Source organism: Magnolia sinica, chromosome 12, assembly GCF_029962835.1.
Source record: "Magnolia sinica isolate HGM2019 chromosome 12, MsV1, whole genome shotgun sequence".
Lineage (NCBI taxonomy): Eukaryota > Viridiplantae > Streptophyta > Magnoliopsida > Magnoliales > Magnoliaceae > Magnolia > Magnolia sinica.
In genome coordinates this window covers 12362797-12386405 of record NC_080584.1, presented here as the reverse complement: position 1 = coordinate 12386405, position 23609 = coordinate 12362797, and the positions used below count along the sequence as shown (strand labels likewise).

General features: G+C 38.1%; 2 protein-coding genes across 4 annotated transcripts in view; both read right to left on the bottom strand.

Annotated features, from left to right (window-relative positions):
• LOC131220931 (probable LRR receptor-like serine/threonine-protein kinase At1g56140) overlaps nt 1-15693 on the bottom strand; it is a 25878-nt gene extending 10185 nt beyond the window's left edge. Inside the window, exons 1-21 of one of the 3 annotated variants that reach the window (XM_058215879.1) lie at nt 15502-15693; nt 15177-15248; nt 13526-13597; nt 12850-12921; nt 12548-12613; nt 12111-12182; nt 11640-11711; nt 11235-11306; nt 10751-10822; nt 10309-10380; nt 9811-9882; nt 5001-5072; nt 4645-4713; nt 4206-4277; nt 3812-3883; nt 3616-3687; nt 2718-2789; nt 2568-2633; nt 1399-1464; nt 880-924; nt 550-614 (exon numbers count right to left, since the gene is read on the bottom strand). In XM_058215879.1, coding sequence (XP_058071862.1) covers nt 550-614; nt 880-924; nt 1399-1464; nt 2568-2633; nt 2718-2789; nt 3616-3687; nt 3812-3883; nt 4206-4277; nt 4645-4713; nt 5001-5068 — 667 coding nt within the window. In that variant the 5' untranslated portion in view covers nt 5069-5072; nt 9811-9882; nt 10309-10380; ... (7 more) ...; nt 15177-15248; nt 15502-15693. Of the gene's footprint in view, nt 1-549; nt 615-879; nt 925-1398; nt 1465-2567; nt 2634-2717; nt 2790-3615; nt 3688-3811; nt 3884-4205; nt 4278-4644; nt 4714-5000; nt 5073-7571; nt 7644-7775; nt 8085-9810; nt 9883-10308; nt 10381-10750; nt 10823-11234; nt 11307-11639; nt 11712-12110; nt 12183-12547; nt 12614-12849; nt 12922-13525; nt 13598-15176; nt 15249-15501 lie in introns of those variants that run through there. The other 2 variants (XM_058215880.1, XM_058215881.1) reach the window with 2 other exon arrangements.
• Nucleotides 7966-23609, bottom strand: LOC131219933 (probable LRR receptor-like serine/threonine-protein kinase At1g56130). Its single transcript, XM_058214919.1, has 15 exons — nt 23601-23609; nt 23377-23431; nt 15502-15667; nt 15177-15248; nt 13526-13597; nt 12850-12912; nt 12548-12613; nt 12111-12182; nt 11640-11711; nt 11235-11306; nt 10751-10822; nt 10309-10380; nt 9811-9882; nt 9389-9446; nt 7966-8073 (listed from the first exon to the last, which is right to left on the bottom strand). Exons 1-15 carry the CDS (start codon nt 23607-23609, stop codon nt 7966-7968), a joined length of 1101 nt encoding a protein of 366 aa, XP_058070902.1.

Below are 23609 nucleotides of genomic sequence, written 5' to 3'. Positions count from 1 at the left end.
CTCCATTTGAGCAACTAGGATCATCAAACTGGAGTTATTTTGAGGCCATTGCCATCTATAGTGAGTAATAGATGATGATCTATGTGGTGGGTACAACCTGATACATGGCTTGGATGTCATACATATTGCATGTAGAGGTGCAACAAACCTCTGATTACTTTCAAGTGTTATATCATAACTATGGTTAAACCACATACATCCAAAGAAACAATAAGAACAGGAAGCTCCCACATTTTATAGGACAGTGATCTCCTGCCGCGGGTCCCATTGTATCGTGTAGATGTTGCAAATGTGGATGAGATCTAAACCATTCGGTCAGCTGTTGTGTTAGTGAATGGGGCATAGACCAAACAACACATTGATTGGATGATATAAAACGACTAACTTTTTTTTTTTTTTGGAAACATGATGAACAAATATGGATGGAAAATGGATAACTCCAATGCACCTAAGGGCATAGGAACACTGCCCCATTTTATTTTTATGTATATATAGAGAAAATAAGAAGAAGAAGATAATCCATTGATAGAAATGGAAAGAATGGCTTACGGATTGGAGGATTCCGATGGCATGGAAAGCTTCGCTGAAGACAACTTAAGCTTAAAGGCAAACCACTGAATGCACAAGAAAAATGACTGTTAAATAATGGCCATTATATGATGGAACGACAACCATTGATTTGGTTGTTTTGACTCATTTAAAATGCAACATGAATAACATCAATGTAGGAAAAGGCATTATTCAGGTGGCCACGTATATAATGCTGTGAACGAAATGCTTTTATTGTTTTGACTCTTTAAAAAAAATAAAAATAAATAAAAAATAAAAAATCCAACATTTATTGTTTTGACTCATTTAAAAAATGACACTGATAAGCACCTGCTGTTAGAACTATCGAATACAAAATTATTAGCCACCAAGTTCCTGCACACAAGTAGCAGTGTCAGTATCTTCAAAAATGTTGAAAGAGAAGTGCTCTTATGATGCACATGAAAATGTATGTCCTAATCAGGATCGTTGCTCAAATGGGCCACGCACCAAAATTACAGTAATTGGACAACTCTGACTATCTAACTGTTTTGCATTTTTTCCTACCAAGTGCCTTTTGAGTGATCATCTCTTTTGAGACCACAATCCAGTCACCTTATCTTTCTGGGGGCCTACCAAATCATCCGTCCTGATTGGTTTACACACATTTCAAATGTACGCTAGAGATGTTTTCGAATATTTTGGACATCAAAACATTGAAACTATGTTTATATCATGATAAGAAAGAAAGAGGATTCTATCCTAGCCCTGGAAATTGCACACAGTCAGCATTTAGCAATGTAAAATATGGTTTTATAAGTACAAAAAATGGTGGTGAAAGGAGGAAGGTTTGTGCTTCCTCAGACGTACAAGTTTAAGCCTTCTTCTGTAACCCAAGATGGAAAGCTTCCTGATAATTGATTGTATGATAAATCTCTGCAAATTATAGAAAAGAATATCAAAGATTATCCAAACATTGAATGTCAGATAGCATTTATCAGATAAACAGGCACTAAGTTATATGATCATGATCATTAAAATAGATATCTTGGGCATACAAAACACTATCTCTATTGTTGAAGAACAATGGAAATTTAGGGCCTGTAATGACTCTCTGTAGAGGAAACTATTCTGATTTTGGTTGCCAAAAGTTAGTGGAAGTGGCAGAGCTGTTTGATTGTGCTTGGTGGCTTGAGCTGTTGTTCACTGTCATCTGCAGTTATGGAAGTAGGATACATCTTTGGTTGTATTGCATTAAAATAAATTTAAATAAATAAATAAATAAAGAAGAAGAAGAAGAAGAAGAAAAGAGAGTAGCCTGTTGGTGCTTGATGGAGACATAATGAACCGAAGGAATCTTCACGATTGAGTCATTTACATAAATCAATGGCAGAGATAGCACAGAAATGTGATCACATGTTATGTTTAAGGTTGCATTTCAGTGAATTACTGAGTACAATTCCAGTTATTAGTTCAATAGAAAGGAAATAACCAAATTATAGTAACCTTCAAATTCATAGTGTTAGAAAGAAATAAATGGTCTGTATTTTATTTTTGGTGCTTCCTAATTATAAATTTCCCCAAATTTCTCTTCTCCAGTAACACGTTAAAAGGTCTCAAGTTGAAGTTATGATGTAATTTCAATATGGGTTTTTGCCAAAAACTAGTCCATCATGGATACTATAGAATGTGAGGGGTGTTTGAATGGAGGAAAACCAAAACATGGATATGGAAAAGTAAACTAAAATTCTCTGGAAATGGAAACCCATGGATTCCAATTTCCCTTCATCTGTATGTTTGAGATTGCAGTTTTACATAGATTCCATGTATGCTCACCTCAAACAGTCACCTCATGTGTCTTCTTTACCTTAGAACTTTTAACATCTTTGTTTCTTTTTGGGAGATGAATATTCACAAATTTGAGGAAAGACTGGAAATGGAAACTGGTTTTCAAATTAGAATTCAACTCAATATTGTATCCGAACACAGCCTAAGGCTATAACTATTAAGTTTAGTACAATTGAGTCAGATGAACATACACATTAAGAAGTTTATTGCTTTTTTGTGACGGCAGTGCACCAAATAAGTTGTTGTTTCCAAGAAACCTGAAAATTGCAATGAAGAAATCGATACATCAAAGAGAATTATGTAAAGAACATACGATTGAAGAAAGACTGTTTGATTCTTACAAGTAAACGAGCGAACTCATATTGAAGAGAGAGTTTGGAATTTGGCCACTTAAATTGTTGAAGCTCAAATCCCTACAAAAGTAACCAACTTAATATATATGATAGAAGAAAACATAATTGAGATGAAATTACTAAGAAGGTGAGTCAGAGATTAACGGCATGCGACAAATCCTTTGAATGGGCCTACTAGATGAATGGTCTTGATTATAGTGTGGTGAGGCACAAGGGATGCCCACCAGTGTAAGAAGCAACAAATGACTCCATTGGTTCACCTTGACTAGAAGACTTGCCCAAAATGTTGAAAGTAGAAACTCGATGATTAATAAGCATTTTTAAAAATGTATTATAAAATACACAAACTAATGAAAATAAGGAATCCTATTTGAGTTTTTTAATCAGTGGATGAGTTCCTCATTGATTCGGCTTGAATCGGAATTCAATCGAGTTGAGTTGACTCAGTGAGTTTCATTATCTAAGATTGCCTATGTCTGACACCTCGAGTCTGCTTCTTATACCAAGACAGCCGAAGTTGATCAAGTGTCAATGAACTTCATGTCTGCATAGCACGCACCATACACCAGACCAGGCATCTCATCGGCCCTGCCATTATTGATGGGCCAGTAACCCAAAATTTCTGTGATTGGGCCGTCCTAACCATTTTTAGAATGAACCTTTTTCTCACTAGATGTCAGCAGTTACTTGGGATCATCCAAGCAGTGTGATTTCTGGACTAAGACAATTCACTGCTGAATGAATGGTTTTGATCTCATCCATTTATGCCCATGTAAACCAATTACTTAAAGGCACTGGGTTCCACTCCCATCATATAGACTGAAAATACTTGAACTCAGTAAGTATAAGTATGTAATTTGAACCAAACATAACTTGAAAAACTCACATCTGCATCAATAATCGGTGTTTTCCAATGGTGGATGGGATAGTACCAAAAAGCATATTGTTTCTTAGGACTCTGTAGAGAAAAGCACAAATTAGATATGAGTATGTTGTTTTAAGTTTTTGAGGCATGGATGAAAAAAGAAAAATAAGATTAACAAATTAGTATTACTATGGGATGAGAGATCATATGGTCTTACAAGTTGGTTAAAGATGTCATATTCTCAATAAAATTCACTGACGAACTCCCATTAGACACATCACTAAGCCGCCTGTATGAGTACACGGTTAGTTAAGGCCATGTTTGGAGAGAAACAATTCACAATTTTCAAGAGTTCTCCTTTAAAAATCAAGATATTCGTATGGATATAAAAGAGCTATTTCCTCTTTCCTACACAACCGAAGAGACCCATTTTGCAAAATTTGGAAATTCTACTTGGGCTGTGTTTTGTTGCACCAAATATCAAGAAATTATTTCATGATATTTGGTGCAACCAAACACACCCTGGAGCACAAATTCCAATATAAGAAATTAGTAATGTAAAGGAAGAACAAATAGAATATTAAAACAAGTTAATGAATACCAACACTCACAAATCGGTCAGTGAGGTCAAATTAGAAAAACTCGATGGTATCGGACCCTCGAAAGCATTGCCTTGAATATTCCTGCATCAACATTTTCATAGTTACAAATACTCTTTACAGAAGTATTCTATGGCATATCAAGGAAAATGAGGTCTGCTAAGTGCAATTCTTAAGAACTCATTTGGTTGGTCCCATTTGAAGCTAAAAGAATGACCAGTTGTTCACATTTGATGCACATGTGTGGCCCACTAGATGAACCGATCATTGAACATGGTGGGAATCCCTATCCTAATTCAGAACAGAATGTAGTAGGAAACCTTCTTTGAATTTGGATAGAATTCCTATCCACCACCAATGGATGGTGGGAGACCTTGTTATGCAATCCCATGCATACCAAATGAGAAGACAGAAGTAATTATCAGTATAGAACTTGTAAGTATTAGCTTACAAATTGGTAAGATTCCAACTCCCAATGAAATCAGGTATCTTTCCTGTGAACTGGTTATCAGATGCCCACCTGAAATCCATTATGATTTTCCGCTGGATATTAACAAATTAAGGGATTGGAAATGATAGAAATGGCATACAAGTAACCAAAATCGAACTATTCAAAATCATGGGGCCAATGATCCAAAGCTCTGGATAATGGGCATTAGCCTGTTGCATTCAGAACATGCAAATTTTTCCATTTTAACACCCATTGGATTCACACCATAAATTGTGCCACTGTTGGTTCAAGAGCAATATAAGGTGGGGCCCATGATTTTGATGGTTTCCACATTTCGTGTAATCACAAGCTCTTACAAGATCTTCATGTTGGTCAAGTTAGCAAATGTTGAAGGAATCCCACCGCTTAGCCCACTACTATCCATGTATCTGTGAAAAGAGCATAGATCATGAATCCAATTGTAAGATTTCTTGTGCTATTATCAGCTAGAGGAATGCTCACATTATCTCAATGGACGGAAAGTAGCTGTCCATTAATTTGAATTACATTTCTCAAATGGTCAAAGCAGTTAACATGAATAAAGGATGCCTTGAATAGCCATATGACCGTAAACAAAAGGTGTAAAAAGGGAGTTTTACACATTCCAACAATCACTTCCTCTCTTCAAAATACATTTCTAAACTTCTCATTTTTGCACTTTTTTCTTGACACATTTTTGTAGTTTTCTGTATTATTATTTTATTATTCAGAAACAAATAACAAGCTTTGAATTTCTGGCGACTCATTGTTGAAGTTGTTTGGGACAAAGGATTTCGCAATGCTTATTAAAGAAGGATGAGTTTCGAGGTTCATTATACTTTTTGGGGATGGGTTTTCTTTAACCTAATTTCAGACGGGTTTCATCTATAATGGGAGCAAATACTGTCTAAAGAAAAGCAACCCCGTAAAAAGTGATTCACGTGACTTTCCTTCACACTTAAGTCATAGTCTATCTCATGATCTATTTAGTAGCAGTGAAGGTTTTGTTTGATAAGTGCTATCATTTCTCCGGCAGCATATCTTAGCGGGGAACCGGTAGGCAAGCATATATATCATCTTTTTGTCCACACATTTGCCCAGAACTGGCATTCCAATCTCTTCTTCACGTAACCAAATAAAAACAAAAACTATTTATCTTTTTTATAAAAACCGGAGAACTAGTAATGGTACATGGCGGACTATTATCTTGTAGTACATATGTCTACGTGTGTCATGCATGATGCATATGCCAGTACATCGAGAGTGCCATTGTCCATCTTCAACCACTTTAAATATGCCATATGAACCATCCATACGGCCTTTAGTATTACATTTGTCACACGTGTTAAGTTACACATGTGACGCATGTGCTGCATGTCCTACCATACAAAGTCAAACATTTCATATGTGAAAAGTTGTATCTTTGAACACCCACATACCACATGTGCCATTGTACATTTTCAAGCATCGCTCATGAGCAACATATACTAATTCTAATGTGCACATAAACCAACTATGCCAATTAATCTACCTATTCAAGGTGGTTGGTAAATATTGTGAAAATTATTAGCATGACTGAACTAGGCAAGATTAGGATAGGCCAAACTTATATAGCCTAAGCTAGATAGCCCGTATAAAACTAAAATTTCGTTGCTACCTGACTATTTTATTACAACAGTTGTAAAACCGCTTGTTAAGGCCAGACTATTTTATCAACCACCGATTTGGAGCCACTAGCTAATTCCATCTTTGCTTTTTCTACCTTCTATGGAATCAGCTCAAACGGTTGGGCTGAAACTAGGGCAATCTGAGAGGGCCTGTTCCGTTGCATGGAGTTGGGCTTCACCAAGGTGGAATTAGCTAGCGACTCCAAATTGGTGGTTGATTCCCGTGCCAAGAAGGACACCCCTTCATGGGCCATGCGGTATTGGTGGGTAAGAATTAGGTTCCTCATGGACAGATTGGAAGTTTCTATCTCCTACTCCCCAAGGGAGGCAAATGATGTGGTGGATGGGCTTTGAAGTGGCGTTCAGCTCCATGGGCTATTCGAGTCTATGACTGAGCTGCCCTCTCTCATTAGAGGTCTTATCTTTCTGGATAAAGTATGTTTAGGCTATTTGAGAGAATCCTAGATATTGTGCATATCCCTTTTTGGTTGGTGGGCCTGTTTATTCCTTTTTGTTAACAGGTCTATCCATACTATGTACAGTTTTTCAACTCCATATATATGAAATAGCATTTTATTGAAAAAAGAAAAAGAAAAAACAAAAGGAAAAAAAAAAAAAAAGAAGTTTGGAGATCATGATACTGCTCAAGTTCAGCTGCATATGGGTCTCATGATTAATCCTCTTACCATAGAAAAGGTTGAGGAAAAAAAAGGGGGGGGGGGGTGGTGTGTGCGGGTTGCACTTAGTAGATAGCTTCCAAACTTTTATGTGTTTGACATCCAAATCATCCTTTTATGTGTTTGACATCCAAATCATCCAATAAGTTGGCCCAATTATTGGGATTACCTTTTCCAAAGACCAGCACATTCACTCAGCGAGTGGAACACACTTATATTCTCTTATTTATCAATGGCTAAATATTTCTGTTATGTTATGGCCCAACTAATTAATGAGTGGATGGGGCTGATTTTTTTAGAAGGCTATCCTCATGGTGGAACCAACCTATTGGAAGGGTTGGATGATAGGTTAGAAGTAGTTCACTGGGTGGTCTGACTTCCGGTCCAACTGGTTGAACCAGAAACCTTCTCAAATAAATAAATAAAACTACTGCATATTAATTACTACCACATTTGAGTGAAAGTTCAAAATTTCAAGCACTTCATATGGCAATTCTGACAAAGAGTAATTAAATTGAATTTTATATATATATATATATATATATATATATATATATGAACTTACAGTTGTTGCAGACTCTTCAAATTCCCCAACTCAGGTGGTAGCAAACCAGAGAAGTTATTTGCGCTTATAGCCCTGGAAATAATAAATAAACAGTTATTTTATCTCTAAAAAATATCCCTATTTTCAACGGAAATCACTACAATAACCTTCATCATTTCTCTATCAATTGAGTAGCATTGAACATGTAGCTGGAAGTAAGCTAACTTGTGGTGGAGCCAAAACTCTCCGGCCAACATGCCACTGGTGAACATCCACACCATACCGATGTTAGGTCGTTTGATGAAAATCATGCCAGACAAAAACTCATGCCCATGGAACACCTTTTATTGGAAGGGGAGAATTGATTAACTCGAAGGTAAAACATCCATCTCTTTTTAGCATGTCATGAAGGAAGCTAATAGAGTAGCAGATGGGCTGGCCCGCTTTGGGCAGCGAAAACCAGCTGGATAAGGATTTTGTCTGTCTCCAGGATCTCCTGATGAAGATTAGATGTGAAGTCTTTCTACACAAAGCAGGCCTTGGAACTGTTAGAGAACCTTAATAAGGTTAACTAATTTCTTTCATATGATAGGCCACCTCCGCCCTTTTTGTGTTGGAGGCACAACCCGAATCTGACTTGTACAAATCTCTGTTCATCAATGAAAGCTGTCAAGGTTTATTTTTTTTTTTATTTTTATTTTTTTTTGTTAAATAATAATAATAAAATAGTCAGGCCAGACCATCGGTTATCCACTCATTCTAACCGTGCGTCTCACCTGTTGAGAGGTATGACCTGATTTTTGTGTTAGGTGCCTTCATGGCGGGGCCTACCATTTTTAATGGTACAGATTCCCATAAACGAGGCAAGTTGGCTGGAAAGACGTGGCTTCACGACAAGATGTGCCCCACCACCTGAACTAGTCAGACCGTTCATCTAGAGTTCCCTCGGTACATGGCCCATGTGGAAAATTTTAAATCCTCGCCTTCATATGAGCGTGATGATCCCCCAACCAATGAAATTCTTTTCATATTGAGCTTACACCATGAGAGCTTTTAGATGAACGGTCTGGATCTTTGAGGGAGAAGGATGAGCGGCTGGGGAGATAGGAGATATGAGAGCAATGGGCATGCACCCAGCTACTACCACATGGCTCACAAATACATCAATCCAAACCCTCCAAACAGTGGTACCCACTGATGCAGGGCACATCCCTGTAACAGATTGATTAGACCATCCTGACCTTTTATCAAGGCACACTTGTATGTTCATTTCAAACTTGACTATTTTTCATCTCAACCATCCACTAGTGTTTATCAACCAATCAGCCAGTCAGAATCAACCGTCCAATGTGACTTTTTGGGTGTCCCATATGAATTAAGCAGGCCCATGACCTTTGACCTACATTTATGCCTCGTAAACAATAGTTGTGTGCATGTATATGAAACGTCACATTGTAAAATTTAGGTTTATTTCATTATTTATTTGGTAGCAGTAAAAGTTTAGTTTAACGAACACATAAGCTACAATAGTTATCATTTATTTACATAAAATTAAATAAAAATAAAAATAATTTATTTTATTTGTAAAAAACTATAGACTACCTTTTCTCTATAATAATACATGATAAGTAGTAAATCATAATTCATTGGGTGGACAATAACTTATGGTCCAATTTATTGGAGTTGAATCCTTCTCAAATAGAAAAATTAAAACTCTCGTATATTAGTCAATACCAATTTCAATGGCAAATTTGAAATTCCAAACATCATATGGTATTTCTAAAGAAGAATAATTAAATAGAATTTAAAAAATAAAAGTAGCTATAATTGTTGCAGACATGAAAAATTATGAGGTCGGGTGGGAGTGAACCAACAAAGTTATTATAACTTATATCCCTGAAAATAAATAATTAATTATAGTTTATTATTTATCAATAATTAAACATTGTTGTAATGATTTGGCCCACCTAATGAGTGGATGGGGCTGATTTTTGTACAACGCTATTTTTAGGGTGGAGCCAACCTATTGGAAGGATTGGATGTTACGTGAACATGATAGGTTGAAAGTAGCTCAGTGGATAATGAATTAGGGTCCAATTGATTGGACTGGAAACCTTTTTAGAGAAAATAAATAAATAAATAAAACTATAACATATTGATCACCACCAAATTTCATGACAAATTTGAAATTCCAAACACTTCAAATGGCATTCTTAAGAAGAATAATTAAATAGAATAAAGAAAGAAAAATAGAACTTACAATAGTCGCAGACTCGCCAACTTCCCCAGTTCAAGTGGGAATGAATTGTTGAAGTTATTGTAGCTTATATTCCTGAAAATAAATGACTAATTATATTTAGTTATTTATCAATAGCTCACTATTGTTATTATGGTCTGTCCTACCTACTAAGTGTATGGACTGATTTTTGTACAGGTCTATCCTCATGGTGGAGACATCTTATTAGAAGGTTGGATGTCATGCAAATATATAGGTTGCAAGTATTTCACTGGGTGGAGAGTGACCTATGGTCCAAGTGGCTGAACTTAAAACCTTCTCAAAAAGAAAAATATAAAATATAAAACCAGAACATATTAATTACTACCAAATTCGGTGGCAAATTCAAAATTCCAGACACAACCTATGACATTTTTTTAAAAAAACTTTAAGTTATTAAAATAAATAAATAAATAAATAATAAAGCATGTGGCATTTTTGAAGAAGAATAACTAATTAGATTTGAAAAAAAAAAAAACTTACAATTGTTGCAGACTTTCTAAATTCCCCAGTTGAGGTGGGAGCGAACCAATGAAATTGTTGAAGCTTATATCCCTGAAAAGAAATAAATAATCATACTTTGTTGTTCATCAATAGTCAAACATTGTTGTAATGGTATAGCCCACGTATCAGGAAGTTGGGGCTGATTCTTGTATAAGGGTATCCTCATGGCGAAGCCAACATATTAGAAGGGTTGGTATCGTCACAAACACGATAGGTTGGCAATAATTCAAGGAATGGATAATAACTTAGGTCCAACAAGCTTTGAACTTAAAATCTTCTAAAAAAGATAAATAAATAAAACTATCCCATGTTAACCACTACTAAATTGGGTGGCAAATTCATAATTCCAAATACATCATATGGTATTTCTGAAGAAGAATACTTTAATAAATTTTAAAAAATAAAAATAAACAGAACTTACAGTTGTTGCAGACTTGACAAATTCCCCAACTCTGGTGGGAGCCAATTAGCAAAGTTATTGTGGCTTATATCCCTGAAAGTAAATAAATAATTATATTTTGTTGTTTATTAATGAATAAACATTGTTGTTAGTCCAACCCACCTAATGAGTGGATAGGACTGATTTTTATACAAGACTATCCTCATGGTGGAGCCAATCTATTAGAAGGTTGGATGTCGCACAAACATGCTCAGTTGGAGGTAATTCACTAGGTGGAAAATGACTAATGGTTTAACTAGTTGGACTAGATACCTTGTTGAAAATAAAAAATAAAAAATAAATTTACCGCATATTAATCACTGCCATATATGGTGGCAAATTCGAAATTCCAAATACATCATATGGCACTTCTAAGAAGAATCCTTATATAGAGAAAAAAATAATAATAATAATAAAAAATTAAAAAAAAAAAAAAAAAAAAAAAAAAAGAGGAAGAAGAACTTACAATTGTTGCAGACTTGCCAATTTCCCTAGCTCAGGTGGGAGATAATCAGCGAAGTAATTGTAGCTTATAACCCTGAAAATAAATAATTAATTATATTTTATTATTTACCAATGGAAAATCATTAACGTCATGGTGTAACCCACCTAGTGAGAGGATGTGACTGATTTTTTTTACAAGGCCATCCTCATCATGAAGCCAAGCAATTGGATGGCTTGGATGTCCATGAGTGGACAGTAACTTATGACCAAACTGGTTGGACTTGAAACCTTCTCAAAAGGATAAATAAATAAAAAACAAATTATTTCCTATTAATCACTACCAAATCTAGTGGGGCATTCAAAATTCCAACACATCACATGGCATTTCTAAAGAAGGATAATTAAATAAGAAAAATATAAAACTTACAATTGCTGCAGGCTTGACAAACTCCCCAACCGAGGTGGGAGCCAACCAGAGTAGTTATTGTGGCTTATATCCCTGAAAATAAATAAATAATTATATTTCGTTATTTATCAATGGCTAAATATTACTGTTATGGTCTGGCCCACCTAATGAGTGGATGGGCTGATTTTTGTATAAGGCTATCCACATAGAGGAGCCACTTATTGGAGGGGTTGGATGTCAAACAAGATTAAGATAGGGTGGAAGTAATTCAATGAGTGGACAGTACCTTATGGTCCACTTAGCTGAAATTGAAACCTTGGCAATAAGAAAATAAAAATAAAAAAACCTACCACATATTAATCCTACCAAAATGGATGGAAAATTCGAAAGTCCAAACACATCGTATGCTATTTATGAAGAAGAATAGCTAAATTAAATTAATAATAATAAAAATAATAATAAATTTAAAAAATAAACAAAATCAGAACATACAGTTGTTGCAAACTAAACAAATTCCCCAGCTCAGGTGGGAGCTCTGCAGCGTAGCTATTGTGGCTTATGTTCCTGAAAATAATTAATTAATTACATTTTATTATTTATTAATGTTTAAACATTGTTGTAATGGTCCCATCTAATTAATTAGTGGGTGGGACTGCCTTTTCTACAATGCTATCCTTATGGAGGAGCCAACCTATTCCAAGGGTTGGATGTGGCATGAACATGATAGATTGGAAGTAATTTATTGGACGGAAAGTAACCGACTTAAATTGTTCTCGAAAAGAGAAAGGGGAAAAAAAAAAAAAGAACTGTTGCATTTTAATCACTACCAAATTCAGTGGAAAATTTGAAATTCTGAACACATTTTATGGCATTTCTTAAGAAGAATAATATTTAAATAGTAAAATGAAATAAAATAAAATAAAACTTACAGTTTCTGTGGACTTGGCAGATTACCCAACTGGACTGAACCAAAGAAGTTATTTGAGCTTACATCCCTGAAAATAAACAATTATTGAATTATTATTTTTTTTGTTATTTATCAATTAATAAATATTATTAATATAATCTGGGGAAACTGTTGCATATTAATTACTATAAAATTAAGAGGCAAATTTGAAATTCTAAACACCTCATTGCCATTTCTGTGGAAGGATAATTAAATAGAATTAAAATTAAAAATTAAAATAATAATAATAATAATAATAATAATAATAATAATAAAAGAGCTTACAGTTGTTGCAGACTTAGCAAAAGCCTCAGCTCAGACGGAAGCAAACCGGAGAAGTTATTTGATCTTATAACCGTGAAAACAAATAAGTAGATATTTCATCCAAACAATACCCCTTTTTTGCCTTAAATTACTAAAATAACCTTCATCATTTCACTATCATTTGAGAACTGAACATGCAGCTGGAGGCAGGCTAACTTGTGTAGAACATCCATACCAGGCCAATGTTAGGTCCTAATGAAGATTATCTTTCTCAAAAAAAACTAATCAGGAATGCAGTTTGGCTGGTGACTCCAACACCAGCTAGCTGGTGTCAAAACTCTATGGGCCCCATCATGATATAAGTGTTTTATCTATGCCATCCATCCATTTTCCAGCTCAGTTTTGGTGGACCCCACTACAGGAAATAGTGGAGATTACACGCTTACAGCTGAAAACTTCACAGGGGCACAAAAGTTCTGGATGAAGCTGATATTTGGTTTTTCCCATTGTTTAGGTCTGTGTGACCTTCTGAACAAGTTGGATGACTCTTTCTCACATCCTATCATGTTCCAAATTCGAAGGGAAAAATCAGATGGCGATGGTCTGGATCGCCCTAAACCACGCCACGTGAACTGTTAATGAGTGACAAAAACAACAACAGCGGATATTTCGCTGTGGGAGAAATTTCGTGACTTACAAGGAGCGAATGGACGTCAATCTGCTGATAAATCCTGGCAATGGACCCGTTATGAAATTTTGTGACAAATCCCTGCAATATAGAGAAAACACTTGATGATGTGTGACACGTGTGTTAAATCAAAGCCGCCCATCAGGTGGGGCCCGCTCTAAATTGTTGATAGGCCACACAAGTTCATTGAATGTTTGGCATTGGTCAATTTCCCTGGCCATCCTATTCTTTTTTACATGTGTGGCGCACCCCATGAGCGGATCCATTGGATTTCGGGGCCAGGCAATAAAGTGGGCCCCGATTGAGTGACCTTAGGACTCAAGTGGGCTATGGTTAATAACTTTAGCCTGGGTTTGTATGTAATGGACTGAGTCCAACGTAGGGCTGTCAATGGAAGGTCCAGCCCGTCAGGTCTGGCCCATTTAGTTCAAAATCCGGCCCGAAGCCAACCCAAGGATCCCGACCCCAAGTGACGTACCCGGCCCAATTACTAACAAGACCCGATCTTTCAAACACGTTCCCGAGTCCTGACCCGACTTGCGCTCTGGCCCATGGATAGATGAATCAGATGAGTTAAGTGCGACTCGTCTGAGTTGATTTGGACTCGGTCTGACCCGATCCAGTTCAACACCACGAGTCAGCTTAGAGTGGAGTGAGTCGGACCGATTCATCTATGACTCGTGACTCGAATCGAGACCAGATTAGTCGGCACGATAGCCCATACGGCCAAGCACCTAGAATAGGGCGCCGCTTCGGTGGATGCATGACAGTGGGGCCCATCTTGATGTATGTGCAGTGGGGCCCATCTTGATGTATGTGCCTTACATCCACGTCATCCATCCATTTTGACAGCTCATTTGAGGGTATGATTCCATAAACGAAGTACATCCAAATCTCAGGTGGACCACACCCCAGGAATCAGTGGTGATGAAATACCCACCATTAAAAATTTCTTGGGGACCACCGAAATGTCTATTTTTCATCTAACCTGTTGATAAGGTCAAAAAGATCTAGATGAAGGGACCACACGAATATCAGCTTGATCCAAGACTTTTGTAGCCCACAATAAGTTTTTAACTGTCAATCAACACCTTTTCCTGTGGTGTGATCCACCTGAGATTTGGATCTGATTCATTTTCGGGATCACATAATAAAACGAAATGTCCAAAAGGATGGACGTCGTGGATGTAAGGTACACACATCACGCTGGGTCCCACAGTCAGGTATCCACCGAAGCTGCACCCCCCTAGAATGTGTACGCGTGGGATGAATTAACTCAATGTAAACCGCCAAAAAAACGAGATCCACTGATTGGTTGAGTGATCACAACCTTTGATCAATGTATATCTATCCTTGGAATCCAGACCATCGAATGGCTTTCATTTCTACTTCACATCAAATATCCACCAAGCGGCCACTCAAGAAGTTAAATAAGTGTAGGTTTTTATCCACAGTCCATTTAAACTGGGTCCCAACATTTGGTCGGTTGATCATAGTTAATTATACTCCACTTTTATAATTTCTTAGGGTCTGAGTATCAGCTACAGCGCTCAGCCAGAGTATGAAAGCGTTTTTTCATACCAGTCCCCCGACAACAACAACGACAACGAAACGAAAAAAAAAAAAAAGAAAAAAGAAAAAGAAAGAGGAGAGTGTGTACAGATCCGTGAGGAAAGTCAGGCTTCGGAGCTCTTCCGGAATTACCCCTCTCAGCTGCAACCCTTGCAGTTTGCTGAAAAGCAATAAAAATAAAATGTAAGTAGAGTCCGAAGGACTTCCTGAATCGGTAGTCCAATACACCTTCACGTACACGTAGTATTTACCCTCAAATGATCCAAGCCATTCATCTGGTGGCCCACTATGGATGAGCCATTACACAAAGACCAAAATCGAATAGGCAATCATAAACATCCAAGGCCCACCAGATGGTCCACTCGATAAATAATATTTTCACACCAAGTTAGCATATCTAAGTGTATACGTACATTTGGGTTATGTGGCAGGTGGATCCACCGTTGGATGAGCAATTACATTTGATCCCAGGGTTGCTGATATTTGATGAATCAACGGCGATTCCACTACATGGCTCTCCACTTATGTTCCATTCATCAGAAGCAGAAAGATTCCATTGTTGGAAAATGGCATTAAAAGCTCTCACAGGCCATACACAAAAAAAAAAAAAATGCTATAACAAGCCCATGGGGACCATCACTAATCAAAAGGCTGTTGGGAGGCAGAAACAATTGGGAAAGCAGTTGAAAACTACCATATGTTCGAACTGTGTGGGCCCCACCCGTGATGTGAACGTGGAATCGAAACTGTGAATCTGGTTTACCTCCTCGTGTACACCATTTATTTCAAGAATCATCCCCAACAAAAGCTCAGGTGGGACACGCTAGGGTGGGAAATTTACAATCACCCTTAAAACCGATATATTCACTCGTGACCCATCTAAATTTTGGAACAGGTTGGTATACGATTTTTCCATTCGTCCTTAGTGGGGCTCACATGATGGACATAAACAACATGATCTAGCGAGTGGCCCACTTCCATCGTCCCCACTTTTCCCCATATATAATGGACCGGTTGATGGAACTCACTCATTATAATGGATTTTAGGTTTATATATCTATTTACTGCTAATTTAGCCATATTAGATGCAGCTAATCAGATGATGTCATGTGATAACAAGATTTTAATAAGATACAAATGGAAGATCTTTTAGATATTCTAATGATTGAATTCCATTGTAATCTAAAAATTCACAAGTATTCTAAAAGAATGAGTCCAACAAACTACTGTTATAGTACACGTGTAAGAGTCCACTACTCCCCTATGGTGGCCTAATGAATAATAATGAGTATTAGTCAAACTACTATCGTGGCTAATGACGAATTCAGCTTCACGTGTAGTCTAAACTACTTAAGGAGATATGATACAGTACCTGTTATGGGAAAAATCAAATTGACCTGTCGCAATCAATCGTATTTTGGAGTTGCGCCGACTAAAACATTACCTGAACAAAACTCCTTAAATTATGGAGGCATCAATGATGAGATGGGCTGACCTCAAAAGACCAATACTGAGCTAAACCGCTCAAGGGCAAAGCTCAACAAGAGGATTCACCCGTCGAGCTGATCAGATCGACCAAGACCTAAGAAGTAGGATATTTGGATAGAATCCTGCCTTGTAAAGATAAATGAAAGATTTCGTAGGATCCTATTTGAAGATCACGCTAAACGATACGGGCTCAACGATACTTTTAGAAGCAGATCCTCATTTAAATATAGACCTTCAACGTATCTAGCGGATCCTACCAAGATATGCAAGTCTAATGTATCCTACCAGGATACACTAATTCAAAAGCCACCTAAGCATCATATAAATACACCCATGACCGTTGAAAGAGGTAAGCACAAAAATCTTAACTCAAGTCCCATTTCCATTATTCAATCGGCTTGACTTGGACGTCAGAGGGTCTCCGGCCATAATCGGCGCCCTCATTGTCTTTTACATGCTACTATTGTAGGTACTTGTACATTTACAGGTGTAGTCCCTGCCTATCCAAATTCAAGCAACATTTTGGCATTGTCTATGAGAATGAAAGAAAAGCCATTAAAGTTCCTCAACTTCAACACGGCTCTGCGTTCTTCTCCTCTCTTACCACAATGGCCAAGAAGAAAGGAAGAGCACTGGACGCAGCTGGGCCTATGTAGGAGAAATGACCCAAGAATCCCTAGGCTTTACAATTGGCTCCCTGGTCTCAGGCACTATCACCAATAAATGCGCAGAGACCTCAAAACTAGGGAAATCGGCTCGTCTGCCTTGAAAATCAGGTAAGGGCTCTAATCAGCAATATCGACCACATCATGAGGTTGTTGGAAAGATAACATACAATTCCCACCGATCAACACGCGGAGTTGGAAGCAAAAACTAAACATTCCCATCTAATGACTTTGCGCCTTATGCCACATGCCATGAAGGCCCAACTAGGAGGAAGTATGTATGTCCTAGCACAAACCCTGCAAACCACCGAGTTCGCCGATTCAGACTTGCGGCATATACTAGAGAAAAGAAGGCGAGCTCAGGGAAAGGCCCCAAAGGTCATGACAAAAAAATGAGATTCCCTCGGGGGAGAGAGAAATGAAAGAAATCCGAGATCAGCTTGGGGTTATTCAACAAGCATTCTGAGCTAAGGCCCCAGCATTCGTCGACGCCCTACTCGAGCAGACCGAACTGCTATTCACGGATGACATCATGCATACCTAATTACCATCTAGATTTCGGATGCCCTAGGTAAATTCTTATTCAGGTTCAGGGGATCTAAGCATTTAAAATCCTTCAGAGTATGGATGGAGCTTCGTGGTGCTTCCAAACCTATGATGTGCAGGGCGTTCTCCCTAATGCTAATTAGAGTTAGCAGGAAGTGGTATAGGCACCTAAAACTAAAATTCATTGGCTAGTTTGCGCAACTCAACATTGCATTTACTACCCAATTCATTGGGGGAAAGGACATAAGGAAACACATGACCCACCTACTCACGATAACACAGAGAGGATGAACTCTTGAAATATTACATTATAAGATTCAATGCTGAGGTTGTTTAGGTGGACAACTACTCTGATGAGGTCACCGTCACACCCATGATGGCTAGTCTCAAATGAGAGAAATTCATTTTCTCGATTGGGAAGAACCCCCGATAAATATTGTCGACCTCCCTAACTAAGTTAAAAAATATTCTAATGTTGAATAACTATTCAGCGCATACAGAGCTACTCAAGGATAAAACAACTCGGCAAGAGATAGGAAAAGAAGGGAAGGGAATGATGCACCCAATACGAGCTCCAAGAGTAGGAAAGGATGACGATCAGAGTAGTATCCCCCGATCCAGCCAACCCTTAGAAAGTTGGTTCCACAAATATACTCCTTTGAATACCACACTTAAACAATGCTCATAGAAGTCAGGGACAAAAAAAATTCTTAGGTAGCCAAATAAGATGAGAGCTGACTTAGAAAAAAGGGATAAGAAGCAATATTGCCACTTTCACCATGATCACGGTCATAACACGACCAAATGTTTCAACCTCAAGGAGGAGATCGAATCTCTTATTCGAAAGGAACATTTGCGCAAATCCATCGACGGAGGCAGAGAACACCAACCAGCTATATAGTAAGAGTGATATGACGAGTAGATTAACAACGAAACAATAGGCGAAATGCACACCATCTTTGGATGACTTGCCAGGGGTGGAGACTTAAACCAGGCACGCCGAGCTCAGGCATGAAGTGTGAACATCATTAAAGGGGAGCATCAGGTTTACCTCACTAGGCGACCCAGCAAGGAACCTGGGATGGATTCATGTAACGTCACCTTCACCAAAGAAGACACACACGAGATTCAACATCCACATGACGACGCCCTAGTGGTTACTATGACTGTCGCCAACTATAAGTTGCACCGAATATTGGTCGACACCAGAAGCTCACCGGATATCTTGTTCGCAATCGCATTTGATAAAATGAGAATCAGGAGATCAAGATTACGGCCTGTGTGAACCCCTCTACTCGACTTCACAAGAGAAAATGTGACATCAGAAGGAAGTATTCTCTTACCAATAACACCCAGCAAGGGTACTAACCAGGTCACCACCAAGGTCAACTTTCTTGTGGTAGACTGCCCATTGGTGTACAATGTGATCCTAGGCAGGTTATCCTTAAACGACATGCGAGTTGTAGTCTCCAATTCCCACCTTGCCATGAAGTTGGGTCTGAGGATACCAACACGAAGCTTGACAATGCTATCTGACAGCCCTCCAAGGAGAGGCACAATGACACCAAGCAATGCAAATTACCTCTCTACACTCATATGAAGAAAGTGCATAAAGAGGGTCACCAATAGAAGGCCTCATTGCGATACAGCTCTCTAAAGCCGGCCCATCTCGTATTGTTCAGGTCGGATCGTTACTCAAACCGTAACTTTAAGCAGAAATAGCTGACTTGCTAAAATAACACTCCAACGTATTTGTCTGGTCGCACTAGGATATGTCCAGTATAGATCCAAGAGCTATGGTCCATCGACTGAATGTGGACCATGATCACAAGGCCGTAAGACAAAAAATGTGAGCATTGGATCCCGAAAGGTATGTGACAAGCGATGAAGAGGTCAGCAAGCTCCATGAAGCCAAGTTCATCGAGGAGATGCATTACTTCATTGGTTAAGCAAATGTCATACTAGTAAAGAAAGCCAATGGGAAATGGCAAGTCTGCGTATATTATACCGACCTAAATAAAGCTTGCCAAAAGACAATTTTTTCCTCCCTAGGATGGACCAGTTGATGGACGGCACTAATGGGTGTGTACTCATCAACTTCATAGATGTATATTCAGGGTACAATCAAATTATCATGTACGAACATAACATGCAGGACAACCTTCATTGCTGACAGAGGTCTATATTGCGATTGAGTAATGTCGTTCAGGCTGAAGAACGCTTGAGCAACGTATCAGCACTTAGTGAACAAATTGTTTGGCAAACTAATCGGGAATACAATAAAAATATACATAGATGACATGCTCATCAAGATCTCATGAAAAAAATGACCATGTGATACACCTGAAGGAGATGTTCAGATCTTGGAAAAATATCGAATGAAACTGAACTTGAATAAGTGCACTTAAAATATCGAATAAAACTAAACCCGAGTAAGTGTGCTTTCTGCGTCAGCTTGAAAAAGTTCCTTGGCTTCTTAGTGCTGAGTTGGATTTCAGGTCGAGTTAGTAAGTGATCCTATATGTAATATGTAGTGTATGAATGTGAGATCCAAGCCGTAAATAAGGTGAGCCCGAACAGTAATTCCCTTGGTGAAGAAACTAGCTTGGCTGTTTCCTATTCAGGCGGGCCACAATTTTATCAAAACTCTTGTATAAAGTTTTGTAGCTATACATTTTCTTTAATAAAATGTGATCAACTGAATGGCATGAGATTTGTATCACACCGTTGAATGGTAAAATCAATTCGATGGATGGCTAGGATAGCATGCCCATGTGCCACTCTAGCTCATATGGCTAGGTGAGATGCCTAACACATGCGTATGGAACATGAACCTTTAGTCCGGTTCTTAAAACATCGATAGCAGCTGTGGTCACGTCGGTGGGCCACAGTCCAATTGAACGGTGCCATTCCACCAGGTCAGCATCACAAAGTAAAAAACCATGCAGTTCACAGTTTTATTTTGATTAGGAAAATGGAAAGAAAGAGAAAAGCTTAATCACTATCTGGTCCGTGATAGCGACCATTTTAAAGTTCTGGTATCTTGCCAATCTGGACCATTCAAATTGAGGGTCCCATTGTCAATTGAAAATTAGTCGAAAGAAGAACTGATCTAACCATCTTCGTATGTCATCCTTTTTTTTCTAGTTGAATTTGGACCGTTTATGTTTATTTCCATTCATCCATTTGATATCCACCAATTGGATCATTAGGATAGTTCAAGTAATTATTGCAATCCAATCCTATAATACATCCAAACGAAGCGTAAGCATCTTTCCCGGTCAATATTGGATGCGGTCGCCCGTGATTCAGTGAGCACCCAAACATGACAAATTAAGACACGTAAATGATTTAGTGTCCCAGTACACTTTTCTACATGCCATATTGAACTGGATTGATATGCAAATCCAATGACCGGCTGCTTATATAAATCAAAACTTTGGCTTTGTTGTTGTAGTGAGACCGTCCATTGGGTCCGGTGCATATGCATGGGCCAGATTGAAAAAAATTCATACTCATCAAATGAAACAATCCATCTGTAAGTTGTGGCCTTCCTTTTCATTATCCATCCGTTCCCAAGCTGAGGATGGGATGGTTAAGATTGCATGATAAAATTAATACTCCCATGATGGGCCCTAAAAAAGAGAGAGCTGATGTAGAGCAGGTCGCGGACACTTTCATGGCTAAGATGAACCAGAGAAAGCCTGATAGAAGGCGAAAGTGAACAGGACCATCAAAACCCTAAAGCAGGATTCCGGTATTTGACATACCATATATGATTTTGGGTAGGAGAAGTTGTTTTATCCAACCAACACCGCTATGCTAAGTTGCTCATACCAAATTTGGGAGATTCTATTAAATTGACGGTCGAAAGCTCATTTTAATTTTAGTTTTACTATTTATAGTAAGTTTTAATTTGATGGTAACTCTTGATCCTTTGAGCTTTAGGAGTCGTGCCCAACATGAAAATATATGACTCAAAAAAATTAAGAGAATAACATAGTTTGACCAAATTGGACACTTACTTTTTTTGGCCAAAAACTTTGAAGTCTAATAGAAATCATGATGTCCATAAATAATAAGTTTACCATTTATAATAAGTCACTTTTTAGGAAGTTTGAGTTGGAGTTTGATTACGAAACTTCTTCCTAGGTTTGATATCAGAATTTAAAGTATTGTAAATTTATTTTTATCATCAATCAATTTATTTTCAAATTTATTAGAATTTATTTCTAATTTCCTAATTTGAAGAATTTTTGCAAGGAGTCGAGAGAAGCTCGGTGGATTCTCGGAGTAATTATCCCCTTGAGGAAGACGTTGATCGACCTCATCACGTCCATCCCTGCGTCAACAGCTAAGATTGTTGATTAGACCTACTTTTATTTAAATGATCTTGATCATCCATTTGATAGGCTATTGATCGGATGGCTAAAATGGTATGATTTGTGTTCCCTGCACTTATAGTGCCCAGGATCCATCTGGTCAGCAAATCGGCGTCATTTTTGGATCCAAGAAAGTATGGAAAAGAACACTTTAGGTTCCATCACTATGCATGTGGTGTATGGAAGATACAGACCATCCATCTAGTGGCCTACATCGATGGGCCTCAGCCGAAGAAATTATCCTGGTCACAGACAAAATTTTAAAAAAAATAAATAAATAAAAAATAAAAAATCCAGTGATGAAAAGTGATCTGCCACGCCACTGGGTAAAAGTCCAACCCCCGGATGCTCATAGTTTTCCAATTGACAGAACTTTTGGTCCATGGCCTATTCATGGTACAGAACAGAAGATGGATGGTCAATTCTTCTTCTTTTTTTTTTTTAAAAAAAAAAAAGAAAAGAAAAAAAGAAGAAGAAAAATGCTCCGACTTCTATTTCTTCACCTTCATGTCGTATGAGCTTTGTTCTAATTATTTGGGGTCTGATACATGAATCCTATTCCATGGAGGATTCATAAGGAAAGCTCCCAGTGATGGAGTTTTTTTTTTTTAAGGAAACAGGGGAACATCCCCAGAATATATTGCTGAAGAAAAAAAAATAACAACCACCTGTAATTCGGGGGGACTCCCAAAAGGTGGGGCCCGCCTATCATATGAGGACCGCAAGCGGAACACCGCACCGCTCCCAACCTATACAAGAGAAAAACACGAAGAAAAAAAGGAAGCCCACCGATCAGCCCAGAAACCACCTCACACCACCAGTGGTAGGGTCAAGGTTACCCCTTGGCCTCGACTCGGATGGCGCCCAACCTGACCTTATCTAGGAAAAGAAGCCCCCTGGTCTACCTAGGAAGGGCTGCTGAGTGGGAGAAGATAGCCGAGCATTGATTCTCGCTCCCCAATCTGGCCAGCTCATCAGCAGGCCCATTCCCCTCTCTGAGAATATGAACAAACCTGACCTGGCCCTAATCAGTGACGGAGTTCTCGGAGAACTCCCACTGAGTCTGAACTTGCTACTAATTAACAGAATAATAATAATAGTAATAAAATAAATCAAAAGAGAGTTACAATTGGGTTTCAACCAAAAGATTCAAAACAAGAGAAAAGAGTCTTTGTTAAGAAGAGAGATTGATTCTAAGGATGCATACCTTCAGACAGGTCTGTTGTAGCAATACTTGCAGCTTGAGCTTTGCATCTCTCCACCTAACGCAAGAGATGCAAGCAAAAGGCAAGAAGTGTATGAGATGGAGAAATTGGGAGGGACCTTTTCATCATTCCATGCACTGGATGTATACTGTAGCTGTCTTTTGATCTCACCAAGCTATGCATTACAACTTATGGGTATAAAAAGCTGGGTTTCTCTTTTGATTACAAGAGCCAT